Here is an 18,374-nt window from a genome sequence, read left to right on the forward strand (position 1 = left end):
CCTGCGTGAGGCAGGTGATTAAGAACAACCAACAGCCACTGTAAGAAAGCGGAAAAAACAGTATGGCTCTCCAGCTAAGGGTAGTTTTCATGCATCACTTCTGCCTACTACCTGTTTGATGCTGTCATCCCATCATGCTGTTTGGTAGGGTATGAAATGGGAAAATGTAGCATCCATTAATATAAAGCGTAACAAATGTTAGGAACAGTTTACTGGCAGTAATGCAAGGGCAAAGCTTTCCGAGCTGGTAAGGACATGCTGCAAGATGTATGGTGCTCTCTCCCTGCTTCTGAGAGACCAGGTCCTCTTACTGGCAGCCAGTGGGCATGGTGCTGATGGGCTGGCTGTTGGACTATGATCGTAGTGGTCTTTTCCAACCTTAATGATTCTATGATTTGTGAAAATCCGGGCAGAAGATGGAAGCCTAAGGAGGTCCCCACTGGAAGACAGGCAGGCCAAACACAGATGCACCAAGTTAAGCAGCAGCCAGCTGGCTTTCTGCACACGTTGCACAGCATGATGCCTACTGTTCTGTCAGCCCACAGCATCAGAGGCAGATGTTGGTGGTGGTATGACAGTAGGGGTTGAACCTTCCACCAATATTCCATTGTGTTTTGTTTTCATGACACTGGCAGAAGGGCAGTGTGACAGAGTAGTGTCCGACATGGACGTGTGGATAAAGCAAAGGTGTGTCAGTGAATTCCTCCACGCAGAAATACTGGCACCTATTGCCATCCATGGATGCTTGCTGAATATTGATGGAGCCCAATGAGCGGATGTGAGCACAGTGAGGCGTTGGGTGGTGTATTTCTGCTATGGTGACAGCAACAGTGGGTCACAGGTGGTGCAGACTGTTACGAGCGTGGCACGCAGGCACTTGCTCATCACTGGAGAAAATGCACAGCTCATGGTGGTGACGGTGTCCAAACGGAATGTTTTGTAGCTGACTATTTTCTCTACCCCACAGTGCCATTGTGCTCTTTGTACCTGCTGCCGTTTCCACGGCAGCCAGCTGGCACCATTACTTTCAGCGGAGCGCGCTCCACGCCCTCCCCCGCCCCCCCTTCCCTCACAACCTCGGCCCCACACGCCGCAAGTCCCGCGCGGGGAGGGGAGAGGAGGCACGCAGGAAGGCCTCCACACACCGCGCTCCTCCCCGCCCCCGGCGCAGTCCTCCAGCCTTCCCGGCGTGCCCCGCGCTCGCCATAGAGCCGAGGCCCGGCCCCGCCGCTCTGCTCGCCCCGTGAGTGGAGGCGGCGCGGCCGCGGCGACATGGCGGGCGTGGGGCAGGCGGACGGCGAGGCGGAGAAGCACCTGAACGGCGAGCTGCCGCCGGAGCCCGAGGACAGGGACGGCGCGGCGGGGCCGGGCGCGGAGGATGGCGCCAAGAAGAAGCGCAAGAAGAAGAAGAAGGGCAAAGTGGGCCCCGCGGGTAGGGGCCGTCCGCCGGCGGGCCGGGTGCTGCGGGCCGGGGGGACCCGTGGGCTCGCGGCTGGAGGGGCCGGGGGGCGCCGCAGCCGCTGCGGCTGCTGGGCTCCGGGGACGGACGGAGAAGGGGAGGAGAGGAGGGTGCGGGGGTGCCTCGTTGCCTCGCGTGCCCTGAGGGGAAAGGCGTCAGCGTGGTGCTGGGAGAGCCGTCCGCGTGATGGTGGAGGCTGTGCGCGGGGAGCCGCGGCGGGTCTGGGCGCGTGGTGCGGGGCGGGCAGGGCAGGGCAGGGCGGCGGGGCGGTGTCTGCACGCCCGCCTTATCGCTCGGGAGCAGCCCGGCAGCAGCCCGGCCGCGCGGTGCTCTGCGAGGAGGGAGAAGGCCCTGCGGTCTCACGCGTTTGGTCTGCATAAAAATAACCCGCACGTCTCTGTTTTGGTGTCTGTGGGATGGCTGTGGCGCGGCATCTTAGTAAAGGTTTGGGGGCTGTAGCTGCTAACGTGGAGCTGTGCTTTTACCGTACGTCGTGCTTTAATTTGACCAACAGGACAAGAAATGGATAAAGAAATGGAAGGTGCTCTCGATGATGTAGCAAAACAGTTGGATAAACAAGTGCTGGAGGAGAAGGACAAAGATGACGATGATGAAGGCAAGTATCACTTCATTCTTTCATTTGACTTCCAGCGTGAACCCTCTCCTGGACTCCGACTGAACAAACCTACAGAGCCCCGTGGTTTACATTTGTGTGTTTCTTGTATGTGTGGGTTTGTATGGCTTTTGTTACAGTTGAGCTGTCAGGCGTCCATCAATAAATGCATAAAACCCCCCCCTAGGATAACAGCTTTGTTAAAGCTGCTTGTTTTTAAAGATCCTGTTACTGCAGGGAAATGTTAAGGTGCACTGTAGGTCATTATCATTTGTATTACTGGGGGCAATAGGAAGTTACGTTCCAGCTTATATCTCTTATTCTTGGTTTAGAAGAAAAAAAAATGCAGAAGACTGTGAGGGAGCTCATTAATTAATATCTCAGAGTCTTTACCAGTGACTGCACATGCTCTCTGTAATGCTGATTTGTCATTAGAACTGACCTGGGGAGAGATGAATACGTAAGCAAGGCAAACAGCTTGTGTGCTGCCAGTGCTGCACAGCTGTTCTAACCGAGTACCCTTGGAGTGTCCAGTACTGAAATCCAGGTTGGATGCCTCTTTTCTGTGGTAACATCAGCTAAAATATATATATATATATATAACTAATATATATAACTTCATTTATTTTAATGAATGATGTTAAATGGAAATAGACCTTTTAAAAATGCATTTCTCAAGTTGGTTGTTTGGTTTCCTTCTTATGAATTGGCATTAAAAGTTGATTCAGCATCTTAAAATGTGCCTTATTGTTCTACTAAGGAGTTTTCTTAGTAGACTGCTTTTGGGATTTGCCATTTAAAGGAAAAAAATAGGTGCAGAAAATTAATACTGTTCAGACTTCAGTTTACTTCTAAACTGTTTATAGCGTTCAGTTCTGTGTTACTAATTTGGCTGAGGAGTATATTCTAATGGGTTCTTTCTTTTGATGCTATATTTTAGGTTATGGAATGGAAAGATAATCCGACATATGCTTTGCCTTTATTGCCACTGAAGTAGGCAGTATTGAGGAGGCTAGTGAACATTTTGTACCATTAAAAGAATTCCAGATGAAAATGAGCTCCATCTCAGGAGAAATGAGATTTCATCTGCAAATAACAATGCTGTGTTCTTTTGTGCTCTTTATACTGTCGTCAGTTAGCACTACAGTGTTAGAAAGTATTCAGAATCAGGAAATGCAAAGTGATGCTGTCACTGAAGTAGTGAGCTTTCTATTTTCCTCATATTAAATTCTGGTATATTTTTAGAAAAGGAACCAAAAAGAATATGCTGCCTTATGAGACAGCTCTGTGTTGTGCCTCTACTGGTGCTCACCATTTGCCATTGTAATGTGTAATCTTAGAGGTGTCCCTTAAAGTGTGATGCTGCGTTTAGATAAAAGCCAGTAATGCTCCCCTTCCCCTTTTTATTTCTATATTCTTTATAAGCTCAATCAGAAATAAGACTCTGCTTCTTGAAAGCTGGGAGCAATTAGGAAGTGCTTTTCAGATTTCTGTGGCAGTGTTAAAACATACTGAGAGATAACGTTTGTGCATGGTAGTAAGTTATTAGTATCTATGCCACAACGGCATGAGAATGAGCTTCAGTTTCTCTAATATCTTCAGTTGCTTTTCTGGCTAAACAAGCAGAAGACAAACGGATATTGGTCAGATGCAGTAGTAATATTCCTGGCAGCACAGTTAGTCTGCAGCAGTCTTCAAGGACGTGAAGGCATAAGCCCGGTTAGTTTTGCTTACAAATGACAAATTCCTGTGCAGTGATGTACAAAAAAGCCACAATAAGCAAATGGCAACGATAACATTTAAGAAAGAAATGCTGTATTTTTTTTTTTTTTTTAGCAGTTTAGGCCTAAGGATTGCAGGTGCAGGGGGAAATACATCTACAGCTCACTCTTGGAATGAACTGGGGTCACATCTAAAATGTGACTCAAGGTCAAAAGAGTTGTGGCAAAGGTACCACATCATAAAGAATTAATGTATGCTTTATTAAGTATTGTCAGCTGCCTGTGAAATGCAGCGGGATGGAGATTCTGGTCGTCTGGGCTGCACTGTGGTTTAAAAAGTATTTATGCTTTCAGGTTTGGTTTTTTATTTTTATTTTTTTTTAGTAAGAAAATATGTAATGATAAAACGAGCTGGGGATAGGCACATCTCAATATTTGCCCCAGCTGCAAGATTACAGCAATCACTGCCTGCAGGTACTTGAATGGCACTGACGGTCACAAGAGAATTGACATCAAGTGCCCAGGAGAGCTGCTCAGTTTTGTTGTGTTTATTTAAATATAAATGAGCAAATAGGAGTTTCAGTATGAATGCATTCAAGTAGTAATGCTTGGGCTAGATTGACTTCAGAAGTTCTCCTAATTTTACTTTTTACTTAGATAAAAATAGTTGTTGTATGTGTAGATGAGTAGAACTTTACCCACGCGCTTATTTCAAAATGGTTATTCAAGAAGGTTTAGTTAGATACTAGCACATTAGATAGATACTGAGCATTAGATGCAGCCATATGCGAAGCCCACAGGGTTATTGTTAACACCCAAGTGTGAACATAACGTGGCTTGATTGACTCCTGGCATTGGCAAGCTGTGTTGTGTGAAAGCCTCCAAGAGGTACATATCCCGTAGTCAGTTCTTCCACTCAGTGCTTGTTGTGACCCTTTCTCTTATCTGCAGACTGGCCTCCTTCTGACCTGTATGCTGTTATCTTTCCTTGTTACTGGCTTTTGTTGGTAGCATTTTACATCAAGTTCCTTCAGCTAAAGCATCAGAAGCTGTGTTTGTAACGGTGGCGTTCCCAGCTTTTTGTTAGCTGTGTCTGACACAGTTCTCTCACGTGTCTTTCCTCAACCCCAGGCATCTTTTGAGGTGGATGAAGAGGTGGTATTAGGAGTTCCCAAAAACTCTTTCCGTGACTGGTGATGGGTTCAAGTCATCAATTTTGGAAGAGTTTTCTTACGTCTGTGTTTTGTGTAAGGACCGAAAATGTTAATGGTTTGGTGGCAGCTTCTAAGCGTCTTTATTTAATCTATTAAATTTTACTGTGAAAGTAATGTTTCCAGATTGTCCAGATGGTTCTGTTTGTCGTTTGAAATTGGTTCTTTGTTTTACATTCATCTGAGCACTTTGTTTCTCTGTAGATGGAGAGGGTGAAGGAGATGGAGCAGCAGGGAAAAAGAAGAAGAAGAAGAAAAAGAAGAAAGGACGTAGGTATCAAACAGAAAATGAAAGATGAACTGCATAGTGTTTTTTGCTAAGCCTGTACTGTTTTTGACAGTTGAAACATGTTTGGGTCTGTAGGCTAAGTTTGGCTGTTTTCTTCTCTGTAGTATCCCTGAGTGCCACCTTAAGTGTTGCCCAAATGAAGTAATATGAGGGCACCACGATGTGATTTCCTCTGGGTAGAAGCCCAAGTTCTGAAAAGAAGATTTTAAGTAGTGTGTGTTATTTAACTTTCAAGTCTGAAATAAGATACTTGGGATTTCTGGTTTGCCATGTATAACGCTTTTAAAAATTGTTCTCAACAGCTAAGGTTCAGACAGATCCACCTTCTATTCCAATATGTGATCTATTTCCCAGCAACATATACCCGAAGGGAGAAGAATGTCAATATCCACCAACGCAAGATGGGTGAGTATTTCAAATGTAGAATACTATGCAATTCAGCACATCCAGATGACGGTAAACTTTTGCTGTGCAAGTAGATGAACAAATTCAAAAGTGAGTTGTAATGTGCTTTTTTTTCTTCTTTAAACCAAATCATCTAACAACTTACTGAATAAAAGTCTGCAGGCCGGAACTTTGGGGTCTTCTGTCTCTGTTCCTTTGGTTACGGTGTAGTCTCTGAACAGAATTGCCCTGAGGCCGGGATCCTTGTGACCAAGGGTCCAGCAAGATGAGAAGTAGACAGCTTGCAGAACTCTAGTATGAATTAGGACTGGCTGAAGGTTTGAAATTTGGTGAGATGAGAGATGGTTATGTAGCACTTTATCTCTTGCGTGACAGATTAATTTTATTTCATTCCTTTCTTTTCTCCTTTCCTGCTTCTTATTGAAGAAATAAAACATGCCCTGAGGGAGGAGAAACTGTATAGAGAGTATCATTAACTGACTGGGAGCATGGTTATGTGGCTGATTTCTCTTTTTCTTGGAAGGCTTGCTTTTTCTCCTCCCTCCCCTACATTATGCTTCCATCATTTGTGATTTGATCCAAGTGAAAGTCAGTTCCCTGGTTAACAAGGTTCTTCCTACATGTTAATCTTCCCCCAACCCCTCCCCAATTAATTGAGCCCCTTTGTATAAACCCCCCCAGATGATCTGAATAGTGCAGTGCTCAGTAGTTGTCTTCTTAGCTTTGAACTGTTACTGAGGGGATTTTTTTCTTCTTTTTAATTACTTCTGCCTGTCTTTCCACAAATCAAATTGCTAACTTTGGGTTTGGAGTGTAGAGAGTTTAAGTAGTACTGAGATGGATAGTAAAAATGCTTCAAATCTGACTATTTCAAGTTAGGGCTGTTTTGTAGCTCATAAATGAAGACTGAAAATAAAGCTGAGTCTTAGAAGGGGAAAAATGCCTCTATAAAAAATGTTCACCTCTATTCTTTGGTTTTCATAAGTATTTCCAAGTGTGAAGCGCTCGTCTTTGCTAAGCAGTATGAAGAAGGAAGCCCTGTGTGCAAGTGTCCTGTAGCTGTTCTGTTGGCCTCTTTAGTTTCTGTTTCAAAGATCTTAAAGGTGGTAACAGATACAGAGCAGTACATTTGCATGCTGCAAACTCCCTGCTCTCTGGTGAACTTCTATCCTTATGTCACTAATTAGCATTTTGTCATTAATGTTGTTTATTCCTTCTAATTGTTACCTTTGTGCTGTACCTCTTACGTTTTATTTTCAGAAATGGGAGGGAATAAAAGTTATTAAAATATAACTTTTTTTTCCCCTGAAACTGTTGGGCTGAGCAAAGGAGAAGGCTTACTTATTACAGATGGTTTTGTCCTTAGTTTTAATCTGGATGTTTTGATTGAGATAGTAAAAAATAGTAATTGGAGTCCCCAAATGGGTCTGTGATTAGAATAAAGAGGAAAAGGCAAAAGTCCAAGTGGCATCTTCTGCACTTTGCTTCTCATTGTTCGCATGTATGTGTAGGTGTTATAACCTACACTGTTGTTTGGTTGTTTTTTTACAATTCTTAGTGATACAGGAATTATTTGCTCTGCATACAGGGCTTCCTTCTTTATATTGCTTAGCAAAGACGAGCGCTTCACACTTGGAAATGGTTATGAAAACTATAGAATAGAGGTGAATGTTTTTTATAGCGGCACAGTCTCCAGTTTTCACTGGTGCAGCTCTCTACAGGACTGTGCAGTAAGTTAATGCTGGTGGTCAAAGATATGAATCCTGGAGACTGTGAACCTGAGTGAAGAGGTGGGAATAAATGACTTGGAGTAGGAGGTGGACTTCTTATGCTGAGTTACGTGGTAGCCAGCACATTGTGAAGCTCCTCAGAAAAGATGATCTACCACTGTATCCATTAGAAGACGTAGTGTTTGATGGGAGACCTTTGGTTGGTTGGTATTTGTTTATTTTTAGTTATCACCTCCCCCTTGCCACGTGTCCTAAGGGCCTAGGCCCAAGCAGGACTTCTGGTAGCTGCCTTCCTTGGGCTCCCAGATGAAAACAGCACAGCTCTGGCAGCAGAACACTTTGGGTCTGATAAGATACTTTGCAATGTAAAGGCCGTTTCATCGCCTAGTTGTCTTGCACAAAGTGACTGTGCACCAAAATAGGGTGAGAAATTTTCCTGCCAGTTTGCTGGAGTTTGCTCTGCAGTCCATTGCTGCTGATGGAGCACTGCCCAGACTCCTACCAGAGAGTGGTCCTCACTGCAGTGTAGAGCAGTGTGTGAAGACCTGTGAGTCCCTCTCCCTACACTTTTCTGTGGCATGCCTTTTCCATCTTGTTGTGCCATGACCGCTGTGCTGGCAGTGGTCCAGTTTCCAAGTGCAGTGGGCAGGCTGGTGTTTCAGCCTCTTGCTTGTTTTGGTGGAATTTCTCAGTTTTAAAGCAGATCCTATGAGTTAAGAGCAGTATGTGGTGCTTGCTGTTAGAACAAGAGAACTGCTGAGAACAGTAATGATGGAATTTGCACTGTTACAGCTTCATTTGAAGGTTCTCTCTTATTTTGTAGTAAAAAGAGTGGTCCTTTACCCAGGTTCTGACAGGTGATAGAGTGCTGAAATTACCTTTATTTCTCTTGGAATTGTATTTGTATGGTTTCTTGCAGAATAAAAAAGGAAAAAACCCTTCAAACTAATCTTACATTTAGTCAGTGATACAATGATTCTTGTATTTGTTCTTTGTTTGTGTCAAACTACCAAAGAGTTGGAGTTCCACAAGAGTGGTGTTCTCTTGAAGCAAATGTTAATTTGCTGTCCAGCAAATACAGAAAGTGACTTCCTGGTGTGTCTCTCAGCAGCTCTGCACTGCATCAAGAATTATGACCTAAGTATGATGAGGTTGGGTGAAAGTATCAAGCTCAAAGTAGAGCTGTGGGCATTGATGCTGATTTTATAGGTCTCTTCCATCTCTTTGAGGATGGTTGTGCATCCTTCAAGAATACTCTGGGGTTTTTATAAGTTTGAAGGTAAAGCTTTTAATAATGTAAAAGGGAGTAATTTGGCTCATGATTATCACCTTTCACAGATGCCAGTATGTGGTGCTGATTGATTTTTATAGGCTTCTTTTATTCTGAGGCTTTTATAAATGAGGGTCTCTTCTGTTGCACGGGAGTGGAGGCCTGACTGATCAACCAAACGCTTTGCAGTTTAGACAGAAGTTGTAACTGCTACTGTGGTTATACTTATAGTAACTGTTCATTATGTGTTTTATTTTGAAGGCGGACTGCAGCTTGGAGAATAACTAGTGAAGAGAAGAAAGCACTAGACCAAGCTAGTGAGGAGATCTGGAACGATTTTCGGGAGGCTGCAGAGGCACACAGACAAGTGAGGAAATACGTTATGAGCTGGATAAAACCTGGGATGACGATGATAGAAATCTGGTGAGGACACAGATCTTCTCAATATCTTCTTGATGTTTCTTTCTCCAGTGCAGTGAGGAATTTAGAGGGCCTGGGATTGTACTGACTTTTTCAAACAGCTTTTAGATATGTTCAGTTAATTTTAGCATGAGCTTGATTTTAGTCTTCTGTGCTCTTGCCACTTTGCACCTGAGTTAGGCAGCAGTGCTGAGAGAAGCAGTGCAGCAGTAGCTATTCTGGCTTTGCTGGAATTGTAAGAGAAATGCTGCGTGGACAAGCAGTGTAGGTGCAGTCTGAGACTGGGGTGGGTTAACAGGCATGAAAATGGTATGTGTGTACGTGCAGTCCAGGGCAGGTAGATTTAGTCTATATTTTGTCTTCCCTGACGAATGTTCTCAGCTGATAAGAAATAGCTGAATGAATTACTTAAAATAAATGTGGTCAAGGTCAAGTTTAAAGAAATAATTTGCCCAGACTGATTCTCTTTACACCTCCACTGTTCCTTTCTCTATTCCTCAGTTTATCTGGAGTGAATGTCTACAATCCAAGTACTACGCAGCTCCAGAGCAGTTTAGCTACCAAAATCAGGTGCTTTCAGCCTGATATAACTGAGGACTGTGCTGACAAGAGTAAGATAGAAAGAAAGCTTATCAGAGCTGAGCCCTTAAGGTAACTGTGAGGGTAAAGGAAAGAACGAATATGCCGTCAGGGAAAGTGAAAGACAAACAGCTGCTTTAGTAACCATTGTTCAGGCTGAGACAAATCTGTCATGTTGAGTTACATAGTTTGACTGTTTGAGTTATAAGCAATAATTTTCTCAAAACACGACTTTTCTCCATAGAATACATAGAGCTGTGGGGACTTACCTATTAAAATAAGCTCTTTTCTTTTTCCAGACTGCTCTGAGTGAATAGCATTCTTAAATGAAATGAGCATATGCTGCACTGATGTGAGTTGCAGATTACATCATTCACTCTGACTACAGGGGTGTGCATTGATGGACATGCATCTGTAGTCTTCCAGTGGCTAAAAGCTTGAGAGTAGACAAAAACCAGGGACAAATGCTGGTCTTGAAAGGGGTTGCTTTATTGTAGTTATTCCTTCAATTTAATATATATATATTGTCCTTTAAATTGATTTTTTTTAAGGAAATGAGAGAACTACACTATTTTAACAATTACCAGGATGTAACTTTAAGGAAAAAGAGTGATGCATTTGATTTGCCCAAACTTGATTTGTATAACCCCTGTTACTCTGGAAGAATGGGTTAAATGTAACTTGTAAAAGAAGCATCTTTTCAATTTAGATTAAAAACAACAGCAAAGTGCTCCGTTTTGCCCACTAAAGAGTAGAAGAAACAACATAGAGAACTGGGGATAGTTACCTTGTGCTTATTTTTCCAGTCTAGGGCCTCTTTCTAGTTAGCATATAAGTGCCTAAAGATTTCACATGGGAACCATTTCTTTTTCCTGAGGTTTTGTTCTTGTTTAATTTATTTGAAGCTGTCGTGAGAAATCTCAATGAAAACTACTGTGTTCTTTTTTTCTTCTCTCTGCCCTTCAGTGAAAAACTAGAAGACTGCTCACGTAAGCTGATAAAGGAAAATGGCTTAAATGCAGGCCTTGCATTTCCTACCGGGTGCTCTCTGAATAATTGTGCTGCCCACTACACTCCCAATGCCGGAGATCCAACAGTGCTGCATTATGATGATATTTGCAAAATAGATTTTGGGACACATATTAGTGGTTAGTTTTCATTTATGAATTACCATTTTGAAAACACATTTCTGTGCAGAGACTTTAGAGCTAATTGACTTCTGTTGCTTTCAGGTCGTATTATTGACTGTGCTTTTACAGTCACGTTCAATCCGAAATATGACAGGCTATTAGAAGCTGTAAAGGATGCCACTAATACGGGAATAAAGGTACGGTCATCTTGCAAGTCATCTACCAAGTCTTCTACAGTAAGCTTTGCAAATATTTTCCATTTGTATTTACACTTTATTTTCAGTGTGCTGGAATAGACGTACGTCTCTGTGATGTGGGGGAGGCCATACAAGAAGTTATGGAGTCTTACGAAGTTGAAATTGATGGCAAAACATACCAAGGCAAGTTCTTTTCCTTATGTGAGAACGATGATTCTTAGAATACGTATATTTGTATTGTATTGAAAAGACTTCTGTAATAGAAGTGGGGCATGAGTAACATACGTAAATATACTTTTGTCTGGCTTGCTGCACTCTGAAGGAACATACTTTGCTTGTCCTGCCAAGTAGTGTGTTCGTAATAGATGAGATGAAGGATGAGAAACTGTTTCAAAATTTACAGATAATTTGATACCTGCTGTTTGGCTCTATTAATGGCTTGTCTCATTGTTGGAGTTGCTAATCTTTGATAATGTTGTATTTATAGCATACACAGCTATGGCACTTGGTTGGGATTTGTACAAAGTGAACGGATAATTCTATTTTGTCCCTATGCAATATGATGGATCTCTGCTGTGCTTCTTGTATGGACTAATAGGACAAATTGCAGTTGGTTAGGAGGTTGCCTGTAATATTAATGTTTTCCTTCAAAAGTGAAACCAATTCGCAATTTGAATGGACACTCAATCGGGCCATACAGGATACATGCTGGAAAAACTGTGCCCATTGTGAAAGGAGGAGAAGCCACGAGAATGGAGGTAAGTGGAGTTCTGAAGTTGTTGCTCTTTATTTCTCAACTGTCTCGGAAGGAATAACTGTCCTGTGTAGTCCTAACGTGTTGTATTAATGATCCTAGTGGGTAATAACTAGAGAAAAACTTCATGCTTAGTGATAACTTTTGAGACTTCATCTTGGTGTCTGTTAAGGAAAAAAAATAAGACAAAAGCACCATTAAGGCTGTATTTTCTATATTTATTTCTCAGTGTATATTCATTACTAAATGATGTGTTGGAATGTTGCGCCTAAGAGCAGGGGGAAGAGGACAGGAAGTGAGATTTTGGGGTGACCTTGAGGAACCACAGTGGCTTCACTAAAGATGTTAGGACTTGTGGGTCCTTCACATTTTCCTTGCTCAGTTAAATTTTGGGAAATATTTCTGTCGTGTTGTAGCTATGGAAGACTTTTTGCAAATATGGTTAGATAGGATAGAATCATAGAATGGTTTGGATTGGAAGGGACCCTTAAGAATATGTAGTTCCCACCCCCTGCTGCAGGCAGGGCTACCTTCCTCTAGACCAGGTTGCTCAAAGCCCCATCCAGCCTGGCCTTGAGTGCATTGAGGGTGGGGACATTCAGTCTCTCTGGACAACCTGTTCCAGTGGCTCGCTACCCTCACAGTAAAGAATTTCTTCCTTGTATCTAGTCTAAATCTACCCTCTTCCAGTTATCGTGATACCTTTCTTGAAAAGCTTCCAGTGTGGTGTTTGCAGATGCAAAATAATAGAGCATGGTTTTAATTAATGTGAGAGGATAGATGGAAGGTGTTGTTTGAGTAGGATTTTGGGTCAAGGGAAGAGAAATAGAAACAGCTCTATATGATGCGGCAAACTATACCCATCACAAAGACAGTAGTGAAATACATAAATACATACTGAAATACATTTATCTACCATTTTGATGTAAGTTTGTGTTCTAACAAGATAAGAAGACTTAATTAATAGATCGGCAATACAATAAGAAGCTTTCAGTTTAGTTCTAAGCCTGACTAATGATAAGCAATAATCACTAGTAAGCCTGTCAGAGGGAACAAGACTTTTAAGAGCTGACTAGGAAGAGATAAGGGCTGAACAGCATTGTTTTTTGAGGTAAGTCTCACTCTCATCATCCAGAAGTTACAGCTGTTGGTCACCTTAATGATGTGAGCAAAACAATCCATAACTTTATCTTCTTGTCTCTAAGGACATGCAGAGAGGATAGAGTGTTGGGAAAGCAAGGTGGAAGAGGCCCTTGTTTGTGCCGTACCCTTTTTGTTATAGCTTTGGCAATGTCTTCTATGTACTATTGATCCATCATCAATGTATTACTGGTGTAAAACTTACTTAAGGGTTTGAGAGCTTTGAGACTGTTGTAATTGAACATCCAGGCACTGGGGAGAAGGCTCTTTTAATTTATTCAGCTTCTAGGGGTTACTTAGGACACAACCTTGCACCATTAAAGACGGTACGTTTTGCCATGAAGAATGTGGAGCATAGCCAGGCTCTTACTGTACTGTGCTAAGTATAGCACCAAACTGCAACCTTGTGAGTTCTTTGTGACAGAGGAGTGCAGCCTCTGACAATCTTTATTCTGAAAAAGCAGGTGGGAACTTTGGTGGTGACATTTTGTATGTGGGTTGGTTTTGTGCCTTTTTGTCTTTTATTAGAGTAGCTGAATATTCAGTGACATCCCTAAGAGTTTGTCCTCAGTTTGAAGCCTGTGTTACTGTTTTTCATATGACCTCTTATTTTCGAGTTGTTTTTTTTCCAAGTAGTTTGATAAACTGAAAGACTCAGTTCCTGTTGTTAGTGTTTGATGCCCTTTCCTGCGTAAGCCCCATTCACGGTCCTACAACCAGAGATATGTGAATGTACGTGGCAGAAATCAGGTTCTAGAATGGCATTTCAGAATGCTCTTGGCCAGCATTTCAGCGACTTGTAGATAGAGATCACCTTCATTTCTTGAAGAAATGAATATGGTGGAGTGGAAATGAGCAGGTGAAGGGTTTATGCTGGCATCTGTTAACAGAAAATTCTTGCAGAAGTTGGGCAGCAAGTTCTTCGGCGCAGTAAGTCTTTGTGATCAGCCGTCTACTTGCTCTGTCTAAACAGTACATTTCCTAGAGGACTTCCCTGCAAATAAGAAAGGAGAATTACTTTCACCCAGCAGGTGTTTCACAGTAAGATGTCCTTTCCTAGCTATTTTAGACGTACGCTTTGGCAACGTTCAACTGCAGTGACTTTGACAAACTGACTAGAAACATGCTGATATTTATGCTTGAAAGAAATAAAATTGTACTAATGAAAGTAGCTGATTATTGAGATGTCTGTGAATTTACTGCGTGGAATCTCTATATTGTATTTTTCCTCTGATTTGATGATTGAATCTATTTCCATTTTCATTACCATCACTGGTAATCATCTCAGTATAACCTATGAATAGATGAGAGTGTTTTGGTGTCACTTACTTTCACCTTGTAACACGTTATCTTTTTATTCCCTGTCTTTCTTTCTTAGGAAGGTGAAGTGTATGCTATAGAAACCTTCGGTAGCACAGGAAAAGGCGTTGTTCATGATGATATGGAGTGTTCTCATTATATGAAGAACTTCGATGTGGGGCATGTGCCGATAAGGTTGGGTTGTTGTGTAGTTTATTGTACTACCTTCTCTGGATTCAGATTTTGTATGATACAATACAGGTTCTTTGATTAATAGTAATGCTGTCAAAGGTGGTGTGTTATGAAATGTGCTCTGAAATGAGCATCTGTGCTCTGATTGTACGTCTGCAACAACGTGGAACTATTCCAGAGTATCTGGAAATGGAGCAGATGCTGATTGTTGGTGATTTTGATCATTGTAATGGACTTACAGACCTTGTTGGTCTATTAGTCTATATATAAAATGCATGGATTAATTAATAATGATAAATCAGTGTCTGTGTTATGGTTGTGTGCCGTAAGCCTTGTCTTAGTGTTGTTCCCAGAATACATCAGTTATTCAGGGTCACTCGTTTTGTTTGTGAAAATATCGAGTGGTTTTTAAGCTCCAGTACAGGAGGTTTCTGAGATTTGTTCTATCTCCATGGAACGATCCAGTCTTATTAAAAAAAGAGGGAGTGTGAACATACGTAAAATAGGGGCCGGGAGAAAAATTCCTGTCATTGCATTTGCTTTGGCTTCAGTAGTTAGATGGCGATACGCTCACATCGTAACTTCCTCCATTGGAAGGAATTGGAAGGTGTTTGGAGCATTCAGGCTTGTTTGGAAGGATGTCTTTCTGCAGCAGGAAAATGCGCTTCCTCTTGTGAATACAAGATGGGTGTAGAAAGGCATCACAAGGCTTAGCGGTCTTAAAATACTTTGAAATCAGAACCTTTTTTTTTAATTACCTGTTTTTATTTCTGTAGTGAACGCTTGGTGGTGATGCCTGTTGGGCTGAAGTGTGTTCTTCTTCCTTCCCTTAGGCTTCCGAGGGCGAAGCACTTGCTAAACGTCATCAATGAAAACTTCGGTACTCTTGCCTTCTGCCGCAGATGGCTGGATCGCCTGGGGGAGAGCAAATACCTGATGGCATTGAAGAACCTGTGCGACCTGGGCATAGTGGATCCCTATCCTCCCCTGTGCGACATCAAAGGCTCGTACACGGCACAGTTTGAGCACACCATACTGTTGCGCCCAACGTGCAAAGAGGTTGTCAGCCGAGGCGATGACTACTAAACTTCAAAGCCACCTCAGCACCTTTATACACTAGGCTTTGTTGGAACATACTATACCAGAATTAATTTGCAACGTATTGTCTGTTTTAACAGTGGACTGATGTAATACTTTCCATATTTGGAAAGGAAGTAATTTAATCAAAGGCAAGTCTTCTAATGTAACTAACCAAGGAAAAAGCTTTCAGGCCTTTAGAAGTATTTCAAAAGTTACTTATTTTTTCTGTTCAGGGAAATACGTGCTATAAAGCTCAATTTTTAGTTTGGAATGAGTTATACATTTTGTTTTGAACATTTATGAGAAAAAAAAAAGATGCTTTTCAAATATTTATATTACCATATTCCTACTTGAATGCTTTGAATGACTACACCTGATTTCTGCGCCTAAGTCCTCTATGATATTGCCTTTTAAACTTCCTGGAATCCATTTTGTAAAAAATAAAGACAAATTTTCAGATCTAAAAAATATATATACTTTTTAGAAGTCTGGTTACAATTCTGGTCAGGAGTCTGCTGGGAAACTGCTCTATTAAATATTTTACAAACTTGACTTGCCATTTCTTGTCTTGAAACTGGACCTGCCTTAGCCTTAGTACGAAACCCTGCATTTTATTGCTGTGGTAGCAAAGCTCTGGTAGCAGTGGGGGCTGAAGGGGTGACCTTGCTGAAAAGAGATCCCACTGCAGCAGTGGATCAAGGACCCAGTGCTGGCCAAAGCTGAGTTTGATGAGAGGTGGTGGTTGAAACCCTCATGGGTGCCAGGGTCAGTGAAGGAGGAGAGGTTCTCCAGGTGCTGGAGCAGGGATTCTGTGTAGCCGAGGATCATCACTGTCTCCATGTAGCACATAGAGAACAGGAGAGGAAAGACATATCTATACCTGCAGCCTGAGGAGGAGAAGCCCATGCTGGAGCAGGCGGATGTGGCCTGAAGGAAGCTACAGCCTGTGGAGCTCTGCAGCAGCAGGCTGTCTGGTAGCAACTATGGCCTCTGGGGGACCCACGCTTGAGCAGTGCTTGAGAACTACAGCCTGTGGGAAGCCAGTGTAGGAGCAGTTGTGAAAGACAATGTGCCATGGGAGACACCTCACACTGGATCAGAAGAGCATGAGGAAGAAGGAGTGGCAGAGGTAAGGTGTTAGGAGCTGACAGGAGCTCTTATCTCGGTGCCCCTGTGCTACTCGAGAGAGGAGGCAAGAGAATGGAGATGAAGTTGAGCCTTGGGGGAAGTGTTTTCAGTTTGCTTCTGGTTCTTCTAGTTTTCATCTCCCTGAAGCTGAGCTTGCCTGTGACTGTAGCTGGAGAGTGAGCTCCCTGTCCTTATCTCAACCTACAAGTTGTCTCGGTATTTTCTTCTATTGCCTTGCTGAAGGAGGGGTGTGAGTGTCACTTGATGGGCACCTGATGGGTGCCCAGGGCCACAGTACCACAGCTGTTTATTATGCAGCAGCGTCAGTACTGAGATACTGTGTGATTGGTCATCGCCGTTTTCCAGGACAGAATACGACAACAGCAGTAGAGATACATGATATGAATTAGTTTTGAGTGTGCCAATCTCCAGTTTTGGCTTTCTCTGTATTGGAATGTCAGATGATTTCTATGGGTTCTGTTGCTGTTACCCGGTATGCAATTTCAGCCTGAAGTCAGTATTATTTTCTACCTCCTCGTATTCTTTGCCCTTTTGCTCGGTGTGAAATTGCTTTTGTGTGTTTCCCAGTCCCCTTAAAGTATGTGTTAGGTTGGATGAGTTGTGGGAGTAATGAAAATGTATTGTTTTGTTGTTGTTTTTTTCCAACTGCTGGAAGATTGCTCGTCCTAACCTGGAATATTTGGTATCTCCTTGACATGCTGAACAGCTGGGGAATCTCAAGGGCAAAGCTGAATTAAGGCCTACGGGTCAGGCCTAGGTCACAGTGCATCTTCCAGCACTGTATATTCACCTAATGACTGCCATATCCATTTTTTCCCATTGTGACTGCTACCAAAAATGACAGCTGCTTTAGCAGATCAGTAACGGTGTCTTAAGTGAGTCTGTTCAGGAAGCAGAGGGAGCTGCTCCTCTGTAGTGACAGCCTTTATTTATTTACAGAGCTCCTATTGAAAAATATCATTTCCTTCCTCTTTTCCTTTTGGTAAAGCTGCACTTCGGTAGCCAGGTGTATGCACTTGGACACTGCAGTGTGAAAAATGGCACTGAAAGGAGCTGTGCTGAACAGGGCTGCAGGAAATGGGAGCTGATGCTGTCTTTATTTGTGCTAACAGGGCCGTGTTGTTGATGAGCTTTTGGACTCTGGTAAAGTACAGTGTTTGCAGCTCACTGTGTTTTTGAACTTGGATACTGCACGTGCTGCTCCTCCACTGCTTTCATGATGCTGAGGCTGCCTTTTCCTTTTGTTGCCTGCAATTACAAAGCCTCGGCCATACTGTCCGATAACCGGACCATACTGGATGGGCTCTTGATGAAACCAAATGTTTATCAAAGACTTGCGTTGCAGTAATTGTAGTAGTTTTCTGACCATAAAATAACCGAGTTGCTTTCTCTTGTGTTTCGCTGCCTGAGCAGCACTCCTGATGCAGTGCGTGCGCTCACACTGCCAGTTTATAGCAGCTTCCACCAATTTTACATGGTTAAAGCCCACTGCCTCTCCCCAGGGGCTGGAAGTTTGTGACTGCAGTTCACAAAAGCCGAGTGAACCTGACCTTTCCCCAAAGCAAAAAGCTCTGTTGCATCAGAGCCTAGATGGAAGCCTCTGAGCAGCTAACAGGACAGTGACTGGCTGCAGTATGGAGCCATTGCCAGAGCTCACCTGGTGCTGCTGTAGTATGGGGTGGGGACAGAGCAGTGCTGCTGGAGCTGGACACAGCCAGCCATAGAGTGGCCATCAG

The 18,374-nt window shown here is 42.9% G+C and overlaps 1 protein-coding gene across 3 annotated transcripts; it reads left to right on the plus strand.

Annotated features, from left to right (window-relative positions):
* The first annotated feature begins 1,220 nt into the window (after positions 1-1,220).
* Positions 1,221-16,041, plus strand: METAP2 (methionyl aminopeptidase 2). 3 transcript variants are annotated; one of them, NM_001006233.2, is made up of 11 exons: positions 1,221-1,432; positions 1,974-2,075; positions 5,209-5,274; positions 5,596-5,698; positions 8,960-9,121; positions 10,664-10,845; positions 10,930-11,024; positions 11,111-11,207; positions 11,679-11,782; positions 14,297-14,412; positions 15,243-16,041. In NM_001006233.2, the coding sequence occupies exons 1-11, from the start codon at positions 1,273-1,275 to the stop codon at positions 15,493-15,495; spliced, it is 1,440 nt and encodes a 479-aa protein (NP_001006233.2). In that variant the 5' UTR covers positions 1,221-1,272; the 3' UTR covers positions 15,496-16,041. The 3 variants fall into 3 exon arrangements, with proteins under 3 accessions (NP_001006233.2, XP_046794326.1, XP_046794327.1); XM_046938370.1 differs by having other exon boundaries at positions 1,258-1,648; XM_046938371.1 differs by lacking the exon at positions 1,221-1,432 and having other exon boundaries at positions 1,973-2,640.
* The last annotated feature ends 2,333 nt before the right edge of the window (positions 16,042-18,374 follow it).

Source organism: Gallus gallus, chromosome 1 (assembly GCF_016699485.2).
Source record: "Gallus gallus isolate bGalGal1 chromosome 1, bGalGal1.mat.broiler.GRCg7b, whole genome shotgun sequence".
In the NCBI taxonomy this organism is placed as follows: Eukaryota; Metazoa; Chordata; class Aves; order Galliformes; family Phasianidae; genus Gallus; species Gallus gallus.

What these genes read in the sequence shown, in the direction of transcription:
- METAP2 (XM_046938370.1), top strand. Translation starts at nt 1,273, where the DNA reads ATGGCGGGCGTGGGGCAGGCGGACGGCGAGGCGGAGAAGCACCTGAAC. An exon ending in CCACTAATACGGGAATAAAG is followed by an intron (nt 11,025 to 11,110) that starts GTACGGTCATCT and finishes CTTTATTTTCAG; the next exon opens with TGTGCTGGAATAGACGTACG. An exon ending in TGATGGCAAAACATACCAAG is followed by an intron (nt 11,208 to 11,678) that starts GCAAGTTCTTTT and finishes TTCCTTCAAAAG; the next exon opens with TGAAACCAATTCGCAATTTG.